Source organism: Chelon labrosus (genome assembly GCF_963514085.1).
Source record: "Chelon labrosus genome assembly, chromosome: 11".
NCBI classification, from domain to species: Eukaryota; Metazoa; Chordata; class Actinopteri; order Mugiliformes; family Mugilidae; genus Chelon; species Chelon labrosus.
In genome coordinates, this window is record NC_140344.1 from 6,317,312 (window position 1) to 6,339,193 (window position 21,882).

The window sequence follows — 21,882 nt, forward strand, 5'->3', positions numbered from 1 at the left end:
AATCTGTTCCTCGTTCTGGCACTAAAACTGATAGTTATTTCCACTGTTCCATTTTATTTTTCTCCTCTGAGTTGTTCCCTAATTTGTCACCATCTGCATGTATTAAAAAGAACTGAGATTAAATGAAAACATTTTGATTTTTAGCAGATTACCGTCCTTATGGTCCCGTACAAAAAAAAGTATGTCTGCACTAAAGGGGAGTTGAATCACAGTTTAAACTTACAGTCGCAGCATCTGACATATCTCCAAAATCGAAATCAGAGACAACTTTATTGGGCAGTTAGTTTTTAAGCACACAGGGTATTTGACTTTGATTTCTAACAGACACGGATGGATTACCTAACGGATCTACCAGGCACAGACCCTGGGGCCCTGAGTTTGGGGAGGGGGGTGGGGGTGGGGGTGGGGGATGCTACTTCTCCATGAAGTGACAGTTAACATTTGTTGTTGGAAAGTCAATCCATCAGCCACAAAGAGACACATAATGAGATGCAAGATGAAATGAAACAATGACCACAAAGAGAGGAGCAAAACGGCTACAAAGAGATGCGAAAGCAGAGATGCCTAACTACGACAAAGGGATGAAAAATGACCTTGGAGAAACACAAAATGAGCACAATGAGAAAAATGGGGGTAAAGGAAAGAAAAATGACCACAAAGCCATGTAAAACAATGAGAAAAAAGAATAACCACAATGAGATGTACATACCGTAACAACCTCGTCTGCTTGCAAAACATCGAAAAATGGATTCAGAGCGATGATATGAGGATGTAAACGTGTCTTAAAGGGATACCAAACGATGACGAATGACAACACAGACATTAAAACCAGCACATGGGGACGTAACAACCACGGAGAAATGCAAAATGACTATAAAGATTTATTGGGCAGTAGAATAATCCAAAAAGAGATGCAAAATGACAAGAAACAAAATGCAATAGCCTGGTCATGTCAGGTCAAGAACATACATATGACCTGACTTGTAACATGTTTTAAACAGACATCATCATTAGGTACAGATCAGGTTGGGGTGAATAACAGACTGTTGGTGCTGATATACTGTATGAAGACACTGAATCTGTCAGTTTCAATTCAAATAAATTTGTTCAAAATTTCTCCTCTGATTACTCAGTGCCTCTTTCCCACATGTAACATTTGGTGAAGAGCAGACAGCCTCCTCGTGTTCATCGCCTTCACGCCACAGGTGGCAAACGAAAGCCGAATCTCCGCAGGAGTCTTCCTAGCAGTTGTTGGGGAGCAGTGAAGGTAGCAAGCATTTCTCCCCATCCTTCAGCTCCATCATGAGGTTATTCCATGAACAGTCCTTAAGCTCTCCTTCCCACGTCCCACAGGAATCCTCTTATGTGCTGCGCATATTATTTTCCACGCCATTTGCTCGTAATGCGTTTTATGCGTTTAGTATTTAATCAAATGAACCCTGACATTTTTGGAGCTAAGTTTCTGCCTAGCTCATGAAAGACTTCTCTCTCTCTCTTCTAAGAAAAAAATAAATAAAGCCCTTTGCCGCACAGGAAGTTATGCATTTTACATTTCCAGCAGCAGCTACAGCAGTTTGCTTTGAATACATAGAAGAAAAAAAAAACTGTAGTTGGCAGGAGCAGCTGTAACTGAAAAAGAAAAGAGCTCCACCTACAGAGGCTCAGCAGAGACTCTGAGGAAAAAGACATCACAGAGTCTCCCACAGAGTTTGACTGACAGGTAATTTTCTGGAGAGAAGCGAAGAAACACAGTGTTGGTGCATAATAACGAAGATGTGAGGAAAGGCAATTTAAATAAAACGAGTAAATACGTGATTGTGGAAAATGCTCTTCATATAAACTCTAATTTGATTCCATTTCTCCACGTCTCCCTCCTCCTCTGTCAGTTTGTTTTTGTTATTTTCCAAAATATGAGGAGTGCAGACAGACAGACAGACACAGAAACTCCAAGCGTGGCCTTGTAGCTTCAGGTCAGTGATCTTATTTGGCCCCTGCGAGGAGGAAGAATTGCTTTTGGCTCGGCCGAGGACAACCATCCGAACCAAGCGGATTGGATGCTGCTGGGACACCCTGAGAGCCAATCAGAAAGGCCATCGATCAGTTCCCCTTAATCTCACAGCTGGTGAGCACATCCTCACTCCAATCTAAAACTCGGCAGCTTAGTCAGACTGACAGGGGATTGGCTGACTTCCAAGGACTTGAACCTCCACAGAAATGGAACCACGGCAGAGCAGGAGCCGTTTTTTCCTGACATCAGATCCTTCACTCACATCTCACCATCTCTCTCTCTGACTGCAATCCTGATTGCAAAAGTAAATCTCGGCTGAAGATGTTTAGTCTCCTGGCTGAATTAATGAACAAACATGAAACAATAATGCCAAATCCAATAATTCAAATCAACAGAAATGATACATGTGGAATTATTATCAATATCTCCTGAGATAGAAGAAAAGCAAGTCGATCTGAACAACATCAGCCTGTTGGATTTGTTCAAGGACACACTATTTTGCTACGTAGCGTGTGCTGTGTGTCATGCTGCATGAGCGCACACAGTGATTGCTTGCTGAATATATGTCTACCATATGTGAAGAGTATAGTTTCTAAAATGACAGCTGCGACTAGTGAGCTACATTTTTATGACTTACATCTGGATCATCTGGTTTCATAAACACCAGCAAATTTAAAGCATTTCTTTTTTTTTTTTTGGAGAAACTGTAGTAATCGTGTAATCCTTTTCACGTGTTGTCTGTGTTGTTCATGTCCTGCGTTCTCCTGTTACGCTGAATCTGATGTCCTGCTGTCTGTGCACTGAAGACTGCTTTGTGGGATGCTGGTATGTGCCTGCTCCAAATGCTGTCAAATAAGCTAAATCTGATGAAGTACTTGGTATCACAGCGATGCTGTCTGTCCAGGCTGTGAGAAGAATGAATACGTGCAGGGGTTCAGATATATGGTGTACTTTATCTACAGACGTGTTTATACATATGAACTGTGTGTGTGTGTGTGTGTGTGTGTGTGTGTGTGTGTGTGTGTGCATAAACTCTGCATATACAGCATATACTTGTGCACTTATGTATACACCAATTTACAATCATAGGCCTATGTATAAAACTAACTTCTGCATGTTCTTCTACAATCATATCTTTAATGGGATTTTAATACGGATTTGGGGAGACTAGCCTTGAGCTGAAACAGAAATAAATTTAAAAAAACAGATGTCAAATGTTTTTGAGGTGGGATACAGAAAAGAAAAATATTCGGAGCTTGGCACATTAGCTTGGAACAGCTTACATTGTCCTCCCACACAATGGGCTAACATACATTTTAATAAGCTATACTCATATTTATTACATGTCCTATCCTTAAAACGCTATCCGTGATATATTTCTAATTTTTCAGCTCCAGATTTTACCACATACTGTATAATACACTTAAATGTTTGTATTTTGTGTCAGGTAAAACCTCTTTGAAATCTAAGTGCTTGAACAAAATGGTAGTTTTGATACGGCCGTGGTTTGACAGTGGCATTTATAAATACTCGCTTACAATACACTCATGTTCTATTGAAACAGCAGATAATGAAGTTATTATAACATAACATTCCCCATGTCATTCCATTTCCAAGGTGTGTCTTAACCCTCTCCGTCTCTGTTCGTCTCCCTTCTCACCTTCCCTCTCTTTTCTTTTCTAGCTCTTCCATCTTTCACTACAGGAACCAGGGCGGAAGCTTCCTGAGACGTGCCCCCACCCTGAGTCTCACTTCCCTATGTTCCTCTGCATTTTAAGACCATCATCCATGTACAAATCCCACCCCTCTCATCCCTTTCCTTCGACCCATCTCATCCCTACAAATCATGCTCAAATCTGCGTCTCTCTACCAATTTTAGACTATATTTACAGTATCTGTGATGTACATCTTGCTTTTATTTTTTCTTTAAAGCTGATATTTAGCCACACTGAAGCTAAGTAGCGACTCGCAGCTGCTACCAGAGTGAGTGACTCCTGCTAGTGAAGACTGATCTTTGTCACATTTGAGTCAACAAACATCGATATATTATGTAGCTCATGCTTTAGTCAGAGCCCAGCTATTTTGCTGTCTGGCTCGATAGAACAGGAACAACAAAGAATTACATCCTGGCCAGTTCGAGTCAGACTTCTAAGGTGGTCGATACTAAATATGAACCTTTTAAGTACCCAAATTAAAGATGTTTTCATGGGATTTTTCAGAAATGTGAGCTGTATTCAGCCATTCTTCGGGTCTTGCTGAGAAGCCTCAGATGCCCGGTTTACTCTGCTCAGACACAGAATATGCGTGGAGCCATAATACATTACATTGTGTTCCAGCCCTGGAAAGGTTTATGCTTGCACGACTGTTTTTGAAGTCGCCTTGCCAAGTTTTAGGCTGACAGATCAAAGACAACCCCTTCAAGTGTGACAAGCTGCATCTGTAGATGAGGAACACTGCCCAAAAACATCTGAAAGTGCCACTGACGCTTTCCAAAATATGATCCCTGAGAAGAGCTATGCACGGGTTTTGAAATGCGGTATTAATGTGGCATTTCTTTTGGGTAATGATACTTGAAAATGTGAATTGATGAAGCTCACTTCATTACTCCTCCTGGTCCCTTTTTTGAGGTTGTAGTGTGTGGCTGTAAAGAAAGCGGCACTGGCTATTTTCTAACTATGTATAACGAAAGGAATCTCTATCTGGTGTGCCTGTTCTTCGTTTTACTAGAGAGACGTTAATTCTGATCCATTTCACACTTGGTGGGTGCATTGCTGTGAAGTGCAGTGTTGAGTGTAAAGTGATTTGGATGGGTAATCATTGTATTTGCCTAAAAGTTGTTTTCTGTTGCTTTCACAAGAGCGTAAATTTATCTTCAGCCAGCTATCAGGGAGCAGCGCGTTCACAAAGCTTTTTAATTACTGTACTTTCTTGAATAAAGCTGCAAGTGGCCCGTTCTGAAGAGCCACAGTTTGGGTGGTCCCTGCACTGTTTGAGGATGCACGATACATCATGAGCAGAACGCAGCTCACTGACTGCAGCGCATTCAATCTCTTGATGTTTTTTTGGATGAGCAGTTTTCAAAAACACTTGAAGCGGCCTTTAACCCATTCTGAACAGGCATATTTCACGCCACTGTTGCCACTAAGCTGGGATGCCAATCATGTCCTCCTGGCTTTTCACACAGGGTTTAGGAAAACAGAATGCCAGTTCACGTTTATCTTCAGTTTCTTGAAGTTAATATGCACAGAAAAGTTTCAAGATTTACCAACAGAAGGAAGACTTACTTTCGCAACATCTGAAAGCAAAACCCAGATGTCATGGGGGGGGGGGGGGGGGGGCAGGAGTTAAGGGAGTTGGTGTGTTTATTATGGCACAGACAGTCTCTCATGGAAGATATTAGAGAAAATTTAAAACGTTCTCAATTCTAACACCTGGCCAGCCGCTACATGAAATGGCCTTGAATTTCAGATTGTCAGTGCAAGCTGAGATTGGAATGGATTTCGGGGGGGAGGGACCGCAGAAGCCGCTTCAGTCAATTTTCAACTTGAAGCTTTAAGAACCCTTCTCAAAGACGTGTCAGTGGTAGTACTGATTTATGCATGTTCTGATTTATGATTTATGTTATGTTCATTTACCAGAGACAGACTTTCTAATTTGTAAACTGCATTCACTTCATGTCAGTTGATATCTGTCAACATATACACATTTAAGCGTAGTATTCTCATTCGACTAACTTTGTGGTCGTACAACTTACTTGAGCTGCCTGATGGAGTCTGTCTTCCAATACAACAGTGCTAGCACAGCCGCATGTGATGTCCCATTGTTATGTTTTATTCTTAAGTAATTTCCTGTGGTCACTGAGACAACATCAATTGGTTCAGCTTGCAGCATGCACCAATCAGCCACAACATTAAAACCACCTGCCTAATATTGTGTAGGTCTCCCTTGTGTCCAAAACAGTTGGGACTCATCAGAGAATGGACATGGGCCTTCTGAGGGTGTCCTGTGGTGTCTGGCAGCAGAATGTTATTATGGGTATGTGTTGGGGAGAGGGTCCTCATGGATCATCCCACAGATACTTGATCAGTTTGGGATCTAGTGAATTCGGAGGCCAGGTCAACACCTTGTGTCGTTCTTCATGTTTTTTTTTTTTTGTTTTTTTTTAGTTGTTCTTAAACCATTTTTTTTGTGTGTGTCTGTGTCAGGCTACATCCTGCTGGGGATGGCTGCTGCCATCAAGGAGTGTCATTGCTATGGGGTGGGGGTGTCTGGTCTGGTCTAGGTGGGTGCTACATGTCTAAGTAACATCCACATGAATGCCAGGTCCAAAAGTTTCCCAGCAGAACACTGAATTGTTACAAGATGGTCAATGTTATTTACTTCTCCTGCCAGTGGTTTTAATGTTGTGGCTTATCAGTGTATGTTTACATTCCAGTCAAGAAAATGCAGTATTTATGACGATTAAAACAAAATAACTCAGGTGACGTTATAGAAACACAAAGTCCTCTTTCAGGTTTCAGATTCAGGGATGGGTCAACAGGCTGCTGTTCCTTTCCTCTGTCAAACTTTTAAAACTGGCCCTCTATGAAAGATTTTCCCACACAATCTGGGGATCAGAGCAAACAGCCTCCATAGTGACCTAACCTCTTGGGAGTTCAGGCAGTGCTCTATCACAATCGGCCCAGCCTGAGCAACACGCCCGCCTGGTAAAACTCTTTGCTTGAGAAGCTAATGTTCTTTAAATACATCCTGTTCTCTGCACACAGCAAGTCATTTGGGGGAATGAGATCTTGTTGACCTCACTTTAGAAGGATCCATCTGGTATCCATTCTCTCTTTTCCCTGAAATGAAAACCTCTTCAACAAAATAAATTAACACACCGCTTCACTGGATAAAGATTCACATTTGTTTAGATTTGTTGTCTAAATTTGCAAAAGATGACTCATTTTAGATTGGTGCTTGCTTGGTAACTGGATTTGAGCTTGGCAGTTTATTACTGACCTTGGAAACAGCAGCTGACTAAACAGTCTCAAATGAGGGTCCAATTATTGTGAAGCTTTTAACCACATGACATGGTTCTCCTTAACAGCTTGAGTTTGCTCAGAAGGCACGGACCGATTTCTACAGTCATACTTGTGTATGTCTCGAATAAAAAGCATAACATACTGATTTTAGCGCAGTCTCCACGATCTTAGTTTAACTTGTTGTTAGCGTGCTAACAATCATATCCGAGTAGTATTACATTATGAACCAACAAACATTTGGACAAACAAACATTTTGACCTGACGTGGACATGACAACAATTGTGCTCCTCTGAGAACCAAGAATGTTTCTACAAAACCATGGCAATCCATCCCAAAGTTTTTGAGACATTTCAGTCTGAACCAAAGTTGTGGTCTGACAGATGACAGGCCGGCGTTGCCATCTACAGAGCTGTGTTGCTAATGAGGCCAAAAATACCGTATATAATGAGATGAAACGTGACACCTGTCTGCCACACAGTTGAGCTTTTCACTCATCTGTAGAATGTTCTCCCAGAAACGTTTGAGGGTCTTCACCGTTCATTATGGCAGTAATAGAGAATAGCCTGGACATGCTTCTGGGTTAGCAGTGGCCGTACCACTCTCACATGGAGGGGGTCTTTCAGTGGAGAACATGAGAACAGAACTTTATTTAGGTTTCTTGTATGTTTTCCTTGGATTTTAAGTAACTTCCTGGATGATTCTGTTGTTTCAAGTTTTCTCCATTTGCAGATAATGCCTTTCACTGTGGACCTGTGCTGTCCTAAAGCCATGTTTACATCCTCTATGGACAGTTTGGAACATTTCACTCATTTATAGCCCAGTTTTTGTCCGTATGGTGTATTATTCTATTTGTCCGTTTCTTTAAATGTGTCTTGTTTTACACGTCATCCTGCTTACACGTGCCTTAAATTGACCTCTGGGGACAAATAAAGTTTTCCGAACCTGAATTTGAATATTTAATGTTTTATCCAACTGAATGCTTCTGAAGGTGGTTTATTTCAGTGATGATCTGACTGAGCATAGCTGGTAGTCATCAGGCCTGTGTGTCCAGTCCAGCCCAAATCAGTTAACCTTGCAGTATGGAACGTTGTTGATTAAGTGGCTAATAAAACAATTTAGTCATTTAGGGAGCGAATGCTTTTTTCACACAAGCCCAGCTGGTAAAACTTGTATTTTTTTGTTTTTTCAGGTGGCTTGTTTCAAGACTGGACACAGTCTAGTATGAGACACAGAAGTGTGGTTGCTAGAAATTGGGCTCCAAGTTGTTTTTTCATTCAAGTCTGACAGGAAACAGCAGGTGTGGTTTCACATGGAAAACCATATGAAGGCTGCCACAAATTGCAGCCATTTTCTGGTTTTCCCTCCCGTAAATTCAGCTGTTACTGTATGAAATGTGCTCCCAGTGACCCAGTCTCTCGTGACATTATATGTGACAAACACCCCTTCTACGAAACATCGCCTAAATTTGTCTTTGCCCTTTTCACACCGAGGACATGATGGCAAGCTGTAGCAGATGGCCAAAAGGGCTTCCCATTTTCATAGACTGCTAATTAGAGCCCTAACCACAGCTCACCTTTAATGTCAGCCACACACTGCTTTTAGTGCAATTAGCCTAATGGGGTCCGGGACTGTGAATAGCCTGTAATGTTTAGTCCGAGCCAGCCGTTGCATTGGAGTTAGTGTATGTCAAAATAAAGGACAAAAGGGGTCTAATGCACCACAGATCCATTTATCACCGCAACGGATGGAGGACGGGACTGTAACCATGATTACCCAGAGAAACTATTTAATTAGATGCATTAATAATTGAACTAATTAGCTCCCATGTGTCTCGCAAATGAAGAGGGAACCCGGAGCTTCACTTGCACCTCATCAGCTGATTAATTAGTCTGTTGATCGTTAGCTGTCTTGACGGCCTATATGCGATCAGATGAGAGGGTGGATAATGAGGAATAGTCAGTCGATGGTGCTGGTTAATTAGTGTGACCTGATCCAGGGGCCATGTTAGAACAGTTGTTTATGCCACAGCGTCTAATGAGGAGGATTTAGGGCCGGATGATCTATTTGGAAGCAGGCTGCCGTGTTGTTTATGGACTGGGGTGAGCGCTGGCCTTGAAAATCCCCCTGAAAATCACTATAAAGTTCCAATAATCCATGTAAGGGACCAATAATGTGTCTGTGGTGTTCAATATTAACTTTAAATAATGACCTTTAAATACCCTTTGGTATTACTTTGTTCCCATATCCTCAATATAGTGACTTACAGGAGGCCTGGGACTCAAAATTGAGTTTCAAGGGTATTTAGAATTCATCTGTGGTATTCACACAGTCATATTCTACAACAATGACATGGCTGACTGCTGTAAGACTTTTGGTATATGGTTATATGGTTTCATTGCCAGTATATAATATTCGTACAAAGAGTCATGGTACAATGGTTACAATGACATACTGTAAACACTAACTGCTCTAGTGTAATTAAAGTGTCCAGTAATCTTCTATTGTTGGTATAATGTTCAAGCACTATGCAGTATGTTAGATATAGTACTGTATACTGGTTTCTAGTGTTTTTATCATCATTTTTAAATATGCAGCACCAAACCTGCAGTGTGACACTGCTCTAAATTAGGTATGGCATCTCTAACAAACCTATAATATTGCACAGCAATGTTAGGGTTGAGGACCTGCAGTCTTTGGCAGTTCTTTTTAAAGTCACTTTGCAACTTCAAGGGGATGTCCTCTACCCTGTTACTGTGTTAATTTTGAATCATCCAAGGACCTCAGAAGCCTTTTTTTCACACTTTCATTCACCTCAGACGGAAGACTGAGGCTTTCCAAAGCAACCTTGATAGTGTCAGGGCACTTTATTTTATTTGGTCCAATCAACATTCTACAACACTACAGGAACTCGTAGCACCGTAGGTCCACTAATGAGCTCCTGGTGACCTGTTGATGTTCTACAGTTCTGTTTTTATTGTATTTCCTCAATATTCTTGCAGCGTGATGCGTATAGTGAGTTTGTTGCTACTTTATAGAGCTGCCACTTCCTGTTTTGGTATTGAAATAATATTTGACTTGATATGAATATATGCAGTCAATTTAATTTCTGTTGTTCTGATAATATTCACACATGGGCTAGTATGTAAAAGGGAATCTACTCTGAGCTGCTGTTTTATTTTATTTTATTTTGACATACTGGAACATTGTATCTCTATAATTTTCCTACTGGAAGTCTGGAACTGGAAGCTTACAGTGTTTTATTGCTGTTTGGGGGATTTCATCTCTTATATGCATGAACATGTTACAAGGTTTATAGTTCTTCTATGACTCTGAATCACTACAACATGTCTTTAGTAGAGCTAATCCTGAGTTTAAAAGGATTTTGGTGATATTTTATTTTTAGTTTGATCTCCTGTGTCACACAGTAGGCTTGAGGATTTATCTAAAGCCATTCCTTTAATATTTCTGTAATTATTTTAAAGTATTCTTATAGAAACCCTCAGTAACCTCATTAGAGTAACCCATAACTTCTTTTTTAGTACCCCTTATATGCACTAGGCTATTCATATTCCAACAATGATGGAGTCTGAAGGTTTAATCACGCCCATTGCTGTACCATCTTCTATGGACTAATAGGTAAGGAACCCATAATTGCTTCTGTGTGCGCGCCCTTTGTGCTATCTTCTAATGCTGTCATATTCTTACCCTCGGCCAATCTATTATCACTTAAAAACAGGACATAAATAAGAGATGAACACGCGGAATACACACGGGTGTGCGTGTGCAAGCGCGCGCAAGGGGCTGTGCATCTGTCGCTGGTGAAAAGCCACAGCTTTGACTACAGGGCGCCCTGGAGATAATTGGTGTCCTTGGAGTTGAATAAGCTCATTCTAAAACACCTCAGGCCCGGCCTGCCCTGGTGTGTGACTGTGTATTGAATAATTGATTCAGAGAGGGAGGGGGCGGTTACTATCAGATCTAAGCATAATGACTTTATATAATTAGCACGCAGCGCTGAGAAAACCATTTGACTGTGGGAGATTTTTTTTGCAGAAGGAGAGAGCAAGAGAGAGAGAGAGAGAGAGAGAAAGAGAGAGAGGGGGAGAGAGAGAGAGAGAGAGAGAGAGAGCACTGTGTGGAGGCTCTGCCTGTGCAGACGGGCTCATTTGTGGGGAACAGCCGCAGCCTGTGCAGATACAGAAATACTTATGCACTGACATCAGCCAAGATAAGGCACAGCCGCTCTTGATTTCGGGACATCTCCCCTGCCGGCAAGGTGATACTCGGCGACGCTGTCTCCGTCTATTTGCGGGTTATTTTTACGCGCAGAAGGGAGAAAGAAAGAAAGACAGAAAGAAAGAAAGAAAAAAGCGACTCTATGGCTGCTCCTCTCGGCTTTCTTCGGGGAGTGTTGAGGAGCGGGGCTGAAGTTTGAGCGACTCCAGGCTGACAGAGTCGTTTACGCCGTGCGCCAAGGCCCTCCGTGTGTGTTGTCGCTCCTCTCGGTGTTACCTCGCACGCAGGAGAGGGAGGGATTGGCGTTTCTCCCGTTGTTGGATTGTTGTCGTTTTCCAGAAGGATGGTGCTGGACAAGGAGGAGAGTGAGTACAAAGAGGCGTCTCTTCTTCTGAACTGATGTGTTCCTACTTTAATAGATGCAAACGTGCAGCCTAGTAGGATCTAATCCCACTCCCGTGTCTACTTTTATGACGCCTGTAATGACTCTGTCACAAAGGTGTTAATCTCGTTGTGCGTTTTAGTACTGAGGTGGTAGTTAGCGGTGGTGGACATGGTGATGTACTGGACGGACACATATTCACCTCCTTTAAATCTGACTTAAATACATATGAGTGAACTGACCTATGTCACACACCATTAACAGCTTTGTAGAGTCTGAACTAATACCAGAGATGACTGGTGTAACTGTTTTCTATGGTTTAACTATTTAGAAAAGCAGCAGAATTTGCTTCAGTAACTGCAATGGACTATATGCCACGAACAAAATGCCTTATAATCTTAACAGTAGAAAACTGACAGTTGTCAAACAGTTAAAATTAAAATTAAGTGTAATGAAATTTACTCTGCTTCTCCTCCCTGGCAGAAAACTACTGTGAAAGTTCAGCATGAAATCTCACCCCATTTATGTCTGTCTTTGTCCTTCTACCTGTTGGACTATTCCACACCAGGCGTGTCCCTAGTGTCCCTCCAGTCCAGAGAGAAGCCGAGGGGCTGCGCCGGCTGCAACGGGAAGATCCGGGACCGGTTCATGCTCCAGGCGTTAGACAGGTACTGGCACGAAGACTGTCTCAAGTGTGCCTGCTGTGACTGCCGCCTGGGCCGGGTGGGCTCCACCCTCTACACCCGGGCTAACCTCATCCTCTGCCGCAGAGACTACCTGAGGTATGGCTTCCAAACAAATGGAATCAAATCGATTTCATTTATATCCCTGGTCGTCCCTCCAGAGCAAGCACTTCCGCAGGTGTAATGGGACAGGATTGAGAACGACTGGGCGCATCATGCAGCTCCCACACAAATCAATTCAGAAATCGCTGCCAATGAACTGCCAGAATTTGCAATAAATGATTAATAGCAAAATAAAAACTGTTGATGAAAAGAGCTAACTGACGCAAACTGCTCACAATAAAACAACTGTCTGCAGTCTATTCCCTAACATATGAGGTGTTGCACCTCCAGCACTAAATCAAATGTGAGTGCAGGCCTGTTTTACCCATGTTTGGATCTACTACTTGAGACCGTTTGAGTCTCCATATTTGGGCTCTGCATCAAAGTCTTTAGTCAACACATTTCATTTCTGCCTCAACCCGCGTAGGGTTATTGATTGTCTGCTGGATTCATGTTTTAAACAGCAACAATATTACATCCCTCAGTGTATGAAGCAGTTTGGACGTTTAAATGTTCAAGAGAGCTGACAACGAACGCAGGAGTCAGCAGTGAGCTTACACAGCTTGGACCAAAACATAATGATTTTGAGTGTACAGTAAGAGAACAGGCAGGCTGCTGACCTTTCTGAATGTTTGAGCCTTTGTTAACGAAATACAGAGAGAAGCCAGAACGGAGCAGCTCGTGCTTTATGAATGCGAGGCTTTCTGTGGTCACTTAACTTTCTGAACTTTCAGTAGAATTCGCTTAGTTTTATGATAATAAACAGTGGAAAGAGAAATAAATAGGAGGCGCAGAGTAACTACAGAAACAGGCATGAAGATTTGATAATAGCTGCTGCGTTATAACACCGTGCTTTTGAGGATGTGAAGGAAAACTGTTGGCTAATATGCTTATTAGCTTTCTTGCTGGAGACAAGAGCTAACTATCTTAGCAGTGCATCCAGATTGGAAACCCAGCAAAACAGCCAGCCTGGATGTGTCTACTCTTTTCAGTTACAGGGGGGATAATGTGTCTGCATATATCTTGGCCGTGACCTGTAACTTCAGAGAATGTGCATAACCCTCTGTTTTACGCTTATAGATGTATCTTATAGATGTAAAGGCAGATTTTGTTAGCAGCTTTGGGCAGTGCTAGGCTATCTGTTTCCCATCTCCTGACTCTTGAATAGTTATTGTTTTCTATAGTCACAAGAAAGGAAATTATTCAAATTTAAAACTCATTTGCCCAAGTGGCACAAACGCCCTAAGTGTCTGCTATGAATGTATCCGCCATGCAGTATGGCAGGACACTTATAACACTTAACGCACTTCAAACACTTCTTATAAACCCCTCGGATACTTGTAGATTGTTTGAACAGTTCCTCTATAAAATCCTTTGCAGTGAGGAATATTCATCATTCCCCTTGTCACCGTGATGCACTGTAAGATGGAGTTAGTGTGCTTTAAACATGCTTTGAGTTGGGCATTTTTTTTCACCTTAGCAAACTTTAGACCATGAATCTCTGTGACACGGCTTATATACAAACTTAAGCCTGGCTCAAACGGCTCTTCGAAGAGTTATACGCACCCGATCTTTCTTTCCTGAAATAACGACGTCTGGGTGTCGGGTCAGCAGGAGAACTCCTGATATCTCAGCCACATTGCTGAACTCATGTGTTAGTCTCATGTACAATCCAGCTGGATTTGGTTGGAGCTAAGTCGCTCATTAGCTGCGCTGCACTTAAGAGACCAAAACCCCTTTTGACAGTTAAATTGGCTAGATTGCCTCCTGTTTTCCTCATCATTGCAAGGGTGCAGACCAAAAGCCTTTGAAGAGCGGGATTAAAACCATGTGATTTCTTTTAATTGGACCATTAGTAGAGAATTAGCATTGAGCTTCATAGCCTCGTTAAGGAGAAGGGGAAAAAACCCACCAGGTGCCTGAGAAGGACTCAGGCTTGTTAGATCAGAACATTGTGTTAATTAGGACTCGCTTTTGTTCCCCTGTTGGTCACTCGTTTGATGACGTTTTCCGTTTGTTGTCCGAGGCTGTGGGATACACATGCTCCGAGCTTTTCCCCCTCCTTCCACGGAGGTAGTTTTTCACAAGCGGTTCCTCCTAAAGCTCCCTTTCTGCTTGGCCTCTAATGGAATATGGAAATCAGCAGCGGCCACTTGTCTTCATGTGTGTCAGGCTCTTTGGGAGCTATTTGTTCATTCTGTTAGAGGTGAATAAGAGGTGAGGCCATCTGCAGCTGGCCGGCACAGAGTATTTAAAACAACACAGAGTTTGTTCTCAAGGCAATTTGAGGACGCGGTTAAAACGTGGCCAGATAAAGTGTCAGTTTCAGAAAAAGTGTAATGAACTGAGTCTCACCCTCCTGCTTCTTAAAGCAAGTGATATTTTCATATGAATTTTGACATTTTCATATCAGCTAATCTCCGTTTTCCTGCTCCCTATCAGCAGTGGATATAACAGGCTAGTGATCCAAGTCAAATCCATTTCATGAAAACTTTTACATTTGACATTCCGAACACTTCCGTATGTGAGATTTTTTTTCTTTGAGAATGTTTGATTGGAACAGATAAAAAGCTGCAGGCCTGCCTTCACACAGGGTTGGCAGAGTAGGAACATTGTAACGACGTGGGAACATTCTCACTTTTTTCCTAGCATTGCTGGGTCTTTAATCACACCAATGCAAAAGGAGCCTGCTTCTTACATTTCTAGCCAGTTGTTCAGGAGTTAAACCTGTTAAAGCAACAATGAAGCAAGCTATACTCTGAGTAGTTGCCAAGGTACGAAAAAGGAACAAAAAAAAAAAGGAGCTAAGTGGTAATTAATGAATTAATTAATGCATGAATTAATGAACTGCTTACAACGGTGGCTTTGTACCAATTTTGGCAGCATTGCATTGTAGTGCTGAAACAATTAATCATTTCGGCCGCATGACAAGTGAAAACATTTTCTGCTTCCAGCTTCAGAAACTGGAGCATTTCTCTGCCTTTCTTCCTCATATGCGAGAGTGAAACCTCAGGTCTCTGGACTGTTGAATTGGCAGATTGGTCCATAATAAACCTAATGGTTAGTTGCAGCCATAGTTCAGTGGCACGGCTGCGGTTCTTATTATGAGAGGCTCATCTCATCACCTACTCATAATTAAAATGAGAGGGTTTATTTGAATGGCTTTTCACACTTAGCTGCACTCATAAATAAGATGATGTGAGCTCTGAATTTGTGGGAGCGGAGACAGCCATCAACAGTCTGCAGGAAATGCAGTGCTGTTCACCACCAGTAATTGAAGTGATTATGTGCAACGGTTGGGGCGAGACACACAGGCTACTTCTTAGGCTTGTCCCTTTATTTTGGCTGAAATGTAGCTGTGTGTGCATTCATGTAACCGGCCTGCTTGTTGCCCTTTTTTCCTTTGCAGGCTCTTTGGGGTGACAGGGAACTGTGCAGCCTGCAGTAAGCTGATCCCTGCCTTTGAGATGGTGATGAGAGCCAGAGACAACGTCTACCATTTAGACTGCTTTGCCTGTCAGCTCTGCCGCCAGAGGTAAGATTAGGGAAGCAATTAGCCAGAGAGATCAAATTCACTTGACTTATCTGGGAGGTGTACTAGTGAGCTCACCGGTCATTATGAGCATATTACCAATGCATTGTAATCAGAACGTGATGAAATCCAAAGTGCCCTTTAAAACCTTGAGGGGTGGAAGACTTTGTACATCACTTGGGGTTAGTTAATCAGGCAGCAATCATGCAAGATTCGTTTTTTGATGATCATAGCAGTGGATGTATGCTGAAAATATGCTTGAAATGCTCCTCTGGGTCCTCGTGATTCACTCCAGCTCAAGCAAGAACCGAGACCCAGTTCCATATTTTTATTTCTCTCTGCAGATTTTGCGTGGGAGACAGGTTTTTCCTCAAGAACAACATGATCCTGTGCCAGCTGGACTATGAAGGAGGCCATCTTAATGGCAGCACTGAGAGGCAGCCTCAATAAGAGGTAATATTCTGATGATGATGAATTACGGCCCCAGACAGCTGCTCTGACAGTTTGAACTAAACCATGCGCTGGGATATCTGGAAGGTATACAAGCGGGCTCACTAGCTCATCCCAGACACGGCCATATGTAGACATAAGACTCCAAACTAGAGGCAGCAGACATTAGAATTCATTTAGTCTTTTTGAATATGTTATGCACATATTAACAGACTGAGAGACAAATTTGTAAGTCACTTAATGCCCTCTTGGTGAAACTGATAATCATTCACCCTGTAAATCAGAGAAGCAAAGTTGTCTGTGCAATCACCAAATCTTTTGACCTCTCCAATATAGGTCCTCTATGTAAAACATGTGTCATGGTATATCCAAAAAGGTTCAAAAAAGGCAACTGGACTTGTAGAGTTTTTTGAGAAGACGTTTCTCTTCAGAACTGAGGAAGCTACGTGGATGAGTGGTGAAACGTCTTCTCAAAAAACTCTACAAGTCCAGTTGCCTTTTTGAAGCTTTTTGGATATACTGAGTGTCTGCTGCTTGCCGTTGTCAGGCAGTTGACGAGTGTCTGTGGTCATACTTTTTGTGGTGTGTCCTGCACTGTTGCCAGTGGTTGGGACGCTGCTGCTGCTTTTTCAGCAAGCCTAATTAGTGCCAGAGTATGTAGGTAAGAGAGATCTCCCTGATTTGCTGCTCAGCTTAGCGAAACAGTGCACGAAATGCGAAACGGAAGTGAGCAAAACCACAAGTAAGTAAGCAAAGCCACAAATTTTATAGGTCACACACAGAAGGCTTCTTTTGTTTTACATCTTTGTCTCATCGTAACATTCAGATAGTTCAAACAGAGGTGCATAGTACAAAGTTTCTTTCTTTCCTAGCATGCTAGCCTCCAAGGTAATAGCAACTCTCCATTGTGGCTTTCCTGTTGGCTCTTGTCTTTCAAGTGCAACTTTTTGATCAGGACAAAGGCAAAGTCACAGCCTAACTTTGTTGCTGGTTATTCTTTTTAGGGCTGTTTGGTGTTCCCTGGCCTTCAAGAAGCACTTAATGTGTGGGTTAATCACCATCTACAGAAAGAAACAAAAACCTCTGATAAACCAACTCCTCCCTGCTATGCACTAGGCACAGTTAGCACTCAGCAGACCATTCAGAAGTTGGCAGAGACCTAAAACAGAGCAAAAGCTGCATGGAAACAAAGTAACTTACCAACTAAGAGAGATTAATGCACAGTTATGTCACATGTTGCACTTAAACAAAACTGTGTTACCCGCTGCTGGCAATTTGCATTTTACAGATCACACTGAAATGACATTTCATTGTATCCTGCAACATGTGAAGCAGTTCTCAGGCGTCTTAAGCAAAAAGTTTAATCCTACCATCTCTGAGTCTGGACAAAGTCATTACATAAGAGCTTTAAACACCCTCAATGACACTGTTGAGACGTGTGACGTTTTCTCAGCTCTTATTGTAGATAACAGGAATGACAACGTAAAAAGTGCCAAGCAGCATTCTGCAACGTTTTTAATGAATAAATTATTATAGTAGGATAGTTACAGATGGATACTATAACCCTAGGTGACCCACCAATGCTGCTGTAATTTAAGTATGTTGCCTGTTTTGAGCAGCAGACAAATAAATCCTGTGGGAGCAGAGTACATCCCTGCTACTCCCTTTGTTGAACCTCGTGTTGGGTGTGTGAGCAGTGGTCGACCGTGAGGGCAGATGGCTGGAGGAGGGTTGAAAGCAAGTGCAACAAATACCACAGAGTCCACAATTATGAAGGGTTCAGGGTCTGCCCAGTTCAGAAACATTCCCTTAAGCCACCAGCAGCCCAACATGTCATTATAATGCTATAGCTACAGTTCATAAGATACACAATGCTGCACTGGACAGTTTGAGTGCTCTGGAGAGTTTTGGTTGAATTTTAGGTCTTGCAGCATTCATGCTGACTTTATAGTGTTAGAGTCCAGCAAACTACTCTGCTGGATTCAGGCAACTGTATTATTAACTGAGGTGAGAAAGGAGGTATCTTTTGTGTTTGGAATGTCTACTTTAGGAATGTGGTTGTGATTTGATGGTATGGCTACACCGAAGGCTTTCTGGCTTTCATTTGATTTGATGGGATTTACCCTTTACCCTTACCCTTTTCATTTTACATTGATGTGTTCTCTGAACCACTGCATATTTGTGTTTTTCTTGGGTCTCACTCTTCCTCGACCATGTATCATGTACCATACCATACTTACCCAACACAACCTTCATCAAACAGATTTTGAACAAGGATATCAGTAAAATTTCATTATGGAGAATTGCAGTTATTTACTTTTTCACCTCCAACTCTAAATATAGCAGATGAATTTACTTAAGGCGCTGGATGAAATGATATTCACTGCATGCTTATTTCCTTATTATGGATTTATTTAATCAGCAATTTGGAAATGATAAAGGATGAAAAGAACGGGTTCAATGATCCATAAATGTAACATTCATTATTTTTTATTAATTTTGCATTTTGTGTTATGTTTTTCCTTTATTTGCCTAGAGTGTAATAGAAACAATGAAAAACAAAGAAACCCACTAAGCAGAATATTATTTATCTCATAAATAATACACCACAATGCACACAGTGCGTAAAACCCAAGTGATTTTAGGTTTCTTTGGGTGAATGTTTAATTCATCTAAGAGATTACCACAGTTTGGAAATGCAGTTTATTTCCGCATGAATGCCAGTCTTTATGGGGAAACAGCAGTACATTGATCCTTGGCTCTCAAACCTGAACCCAATTGTTCTTAAAAGAAAAATACTATATATGTGTATAGTTTTGACTTTAAAATACTACTCTGCAGTCATAAATCCTTGTTTTAGGCAAATGTTATTGAAACAGGTAAATATAATAGTGAACTTGTTGGGGGACTATATTCTGGTGCGGAGGAATACTTTTTCGGTGGTTGTGAGCAGAAGAATGGCATCTGCAATTTGAGTCACAATAAATGAACTGCAATGATAAGACTTGTGAGCCAAAGTGGCTCAATGATGAGTTTCAGTAGTTTGTATATGCAACAGAAGACACTTCAGACACGAAAGACATTTGTACCACTCATTTAAGACCTTGAATGACACTTAAGCATGAAACATATCGAGTATTTAGTGTGTTGGCCCAGACTTGAAAAATATTATTTTTAACCACGCAACCATATCTAATATAAACCACAATTTACTGGAAGACACAGAACTTTTCTGATATTATACCGCAATTAGTGGACACATGAAGCTGAACATATGTTTTTATTAAAACCTATTAAACCCCTCAAAGCTCACAGAATGACCCATAGATGGTTTATATTTCTTTCTCTCTCTTTCTCTTTCTCTGTAGATCAGAGCCAGTTGGACCAAGAAGCTAACAACAGCACACTCCTCATCAGCTTTTTGTCTCAGACTGAACCGTGTGGGGGAAGAAAAGAACAGAAAACGAAACAAAAAAACCAAACAACACCGATTGGACAGATTTCCAGCAGCCCTTGTTTGAACTCTGTTGCAGGGCTTTGTGGTTGTTTCCCTTAAAACTCACATTTCTCATCGGATGGACTGGAAATGGAGTAATGAAACTATCAGGAGGATCTTTTCCAGAGCACTTAATGTGGACAGTGAACAGAAATACAGTGAACCAGTGTGTGCAAATAATGCAAGAGTCTGTTTGGCCAAATGTGAAACACTAGATGGATGGAGTGAAGCTAATTAGGCCACACATAGCATCAAGCAAGTCATCCATCAAAGAAAAACACAAAGTTCCCTGTGATGTTGGACCGCTCTGGCAGCCACTGAAGTTTCTTTTGTGGGGAACCCCACCCAGCTTGCTTGAAGGAAGCCCCAAACAAACTGAAGCGTGTTTGTAAATGTTGTTTGGCTCAGTTCAGCAGCTGAGGAGGATGGACTGTTCCTCCAACCTTCCTCCGCTCGACTCTGAAGACTTTACGGGACTCCAGGCCCACACTAGTTTTCTTCCTGCTCTGCTCTCAAGCTTTTTTTTTCCTTGACTAATTAAAATGGAGTTTAATTTCAGCTTGTGTGCTCATTATTTGCTGATATAGCCATAATCAGTGGGTGTTGGCATGTAATTAGAGGAAGGAAATTGCATAAAGATTCCCTCTAGACGTATGATGTCAATAATAATTTGTCTAATAATCTGTTTCAACAAAAAAAAATCCAATACAAAACCTTGAAATGTCATCTACTCAGTCCAGAATCTATCTATCTCTCCTGCTATGGGGAAAAGTCAATTCCTTGTCTGAGTGCATTGACGTTTATGTTTTCTACATCACACACCTCTAAAATTCATGCTGGCAAATGAGATTTGCACATCCAAGTGTTAAACTCAAATTAAAAGCAGCAGCAATGTATATTTCATTGCATCGAATAATGCGAAAACAATGCGAAACCATGAAAGGGGCACATTATTTGCTCAGTCTGCATCTCTTCTTGGCTGTATGGAAATTTATAGTGAGACGGCCCTCTGTACACTTCAATCTCCTAACCAGGCAACAGAAATATAACATTAAAGACTAGTAGGCGGACAGAAAGCAGCTTTAGATGCTAACAAGCCCAGTATTTGACATCCATCTGAAGGCGTTAGGGACCAAAAACAGAGCTAAAAGAGAGTTAATACTGGATAAAGATACTTTATGCTATAATGGGAGGCCTTTAAGCTGAAATGAATGTTTGTTACATTCAAGCCTCTGTCAAACGAGTTCAAATAATTCCAATTAAACCTATCAGTACCAGGTTAATGTCTTTGAATTACACACTGCACTGGAGTTTTAAATCTGTGGTTTGTACACTACTGATGCACCAGAGTGGGTGTGATGTGTTTTACATCAAGCAATCTTGGCCAAATCTGAAGAAGGAAACAGCCATAGGAAAGGCAACAGAGTAGCCTACAGGAAATAATATTGCGGAAAAACAAGAGTTATGAATATAACTAAAGTTCTATAAAAAATGAAATAGAATCTAGGAGATTTCCAAAAAAAATAAAAAAAATTGGTGCGTGGCTTTTCCTTGTTGTAGAGCACTGAGAGAAGAGCAGGGACAGTAGACTGTAAATTGAAAGTTAATGACATTGTCAAGTTTGTCTTCACAGCCAGTTCCTGCTGAGCCAAAATAAGTAATTTAAGTTAAGGTAGGATATAGGCTATATATTCAACTCAAAAAAGAATGAGCAGCAGTGGTCAAGACAGAATGACTGAAGAGAGGGAGCGGCGTTAGCTAAAACAAAGCATCACAGCCAAAATAACATTTTTCCAATTGGTTTTTATAGCATTTACATTCCAAAGCACAAAGCACAAGGACTTTGTATGAATGATGCTGAGGGACAGGCCTCATCCTGTCCAATATGTGCTCAGCTCAGCTCCACCCTCGATCGAAAAGACACACAGACCTGCAATTTGTTATACATCCAGAACAAAGGGAGACAGA

General features: G+C 41.5%; 1 protein-coding gene across 1 annotated transcript; it reads left to right on the top strand.

Moving 5' to 3' along the window:
* The first annotated feature begins 11,256 nt into the window (after positions 1–11,256).
* LOC311495634 (rhombotin-1-like) lies at positions 11,257–20,517 on the top strand. Its single transcript, XM_084555156.1, has 5 exons — positions 11,257–11,634; positions 12,220–12,433; positions 15,846–15,971; positions 16,313–16,421; positions 19,787–20,517. Exons 1-4 carry the CDS (start codon positions 11,613–11,615, stop codon positions 16,416–16,418), a joined length of 468 nt encoding a protein of 155 aa, XP_084411282.1. The 5' UTR covers positions 11,257–11,612; the 3' UTR covers positions 16,419–16,421; positions 19,787–20,517.
* The last annotated feature ends 1,365 nt before the right edge of the window (positions 20,518–21,882 follow it).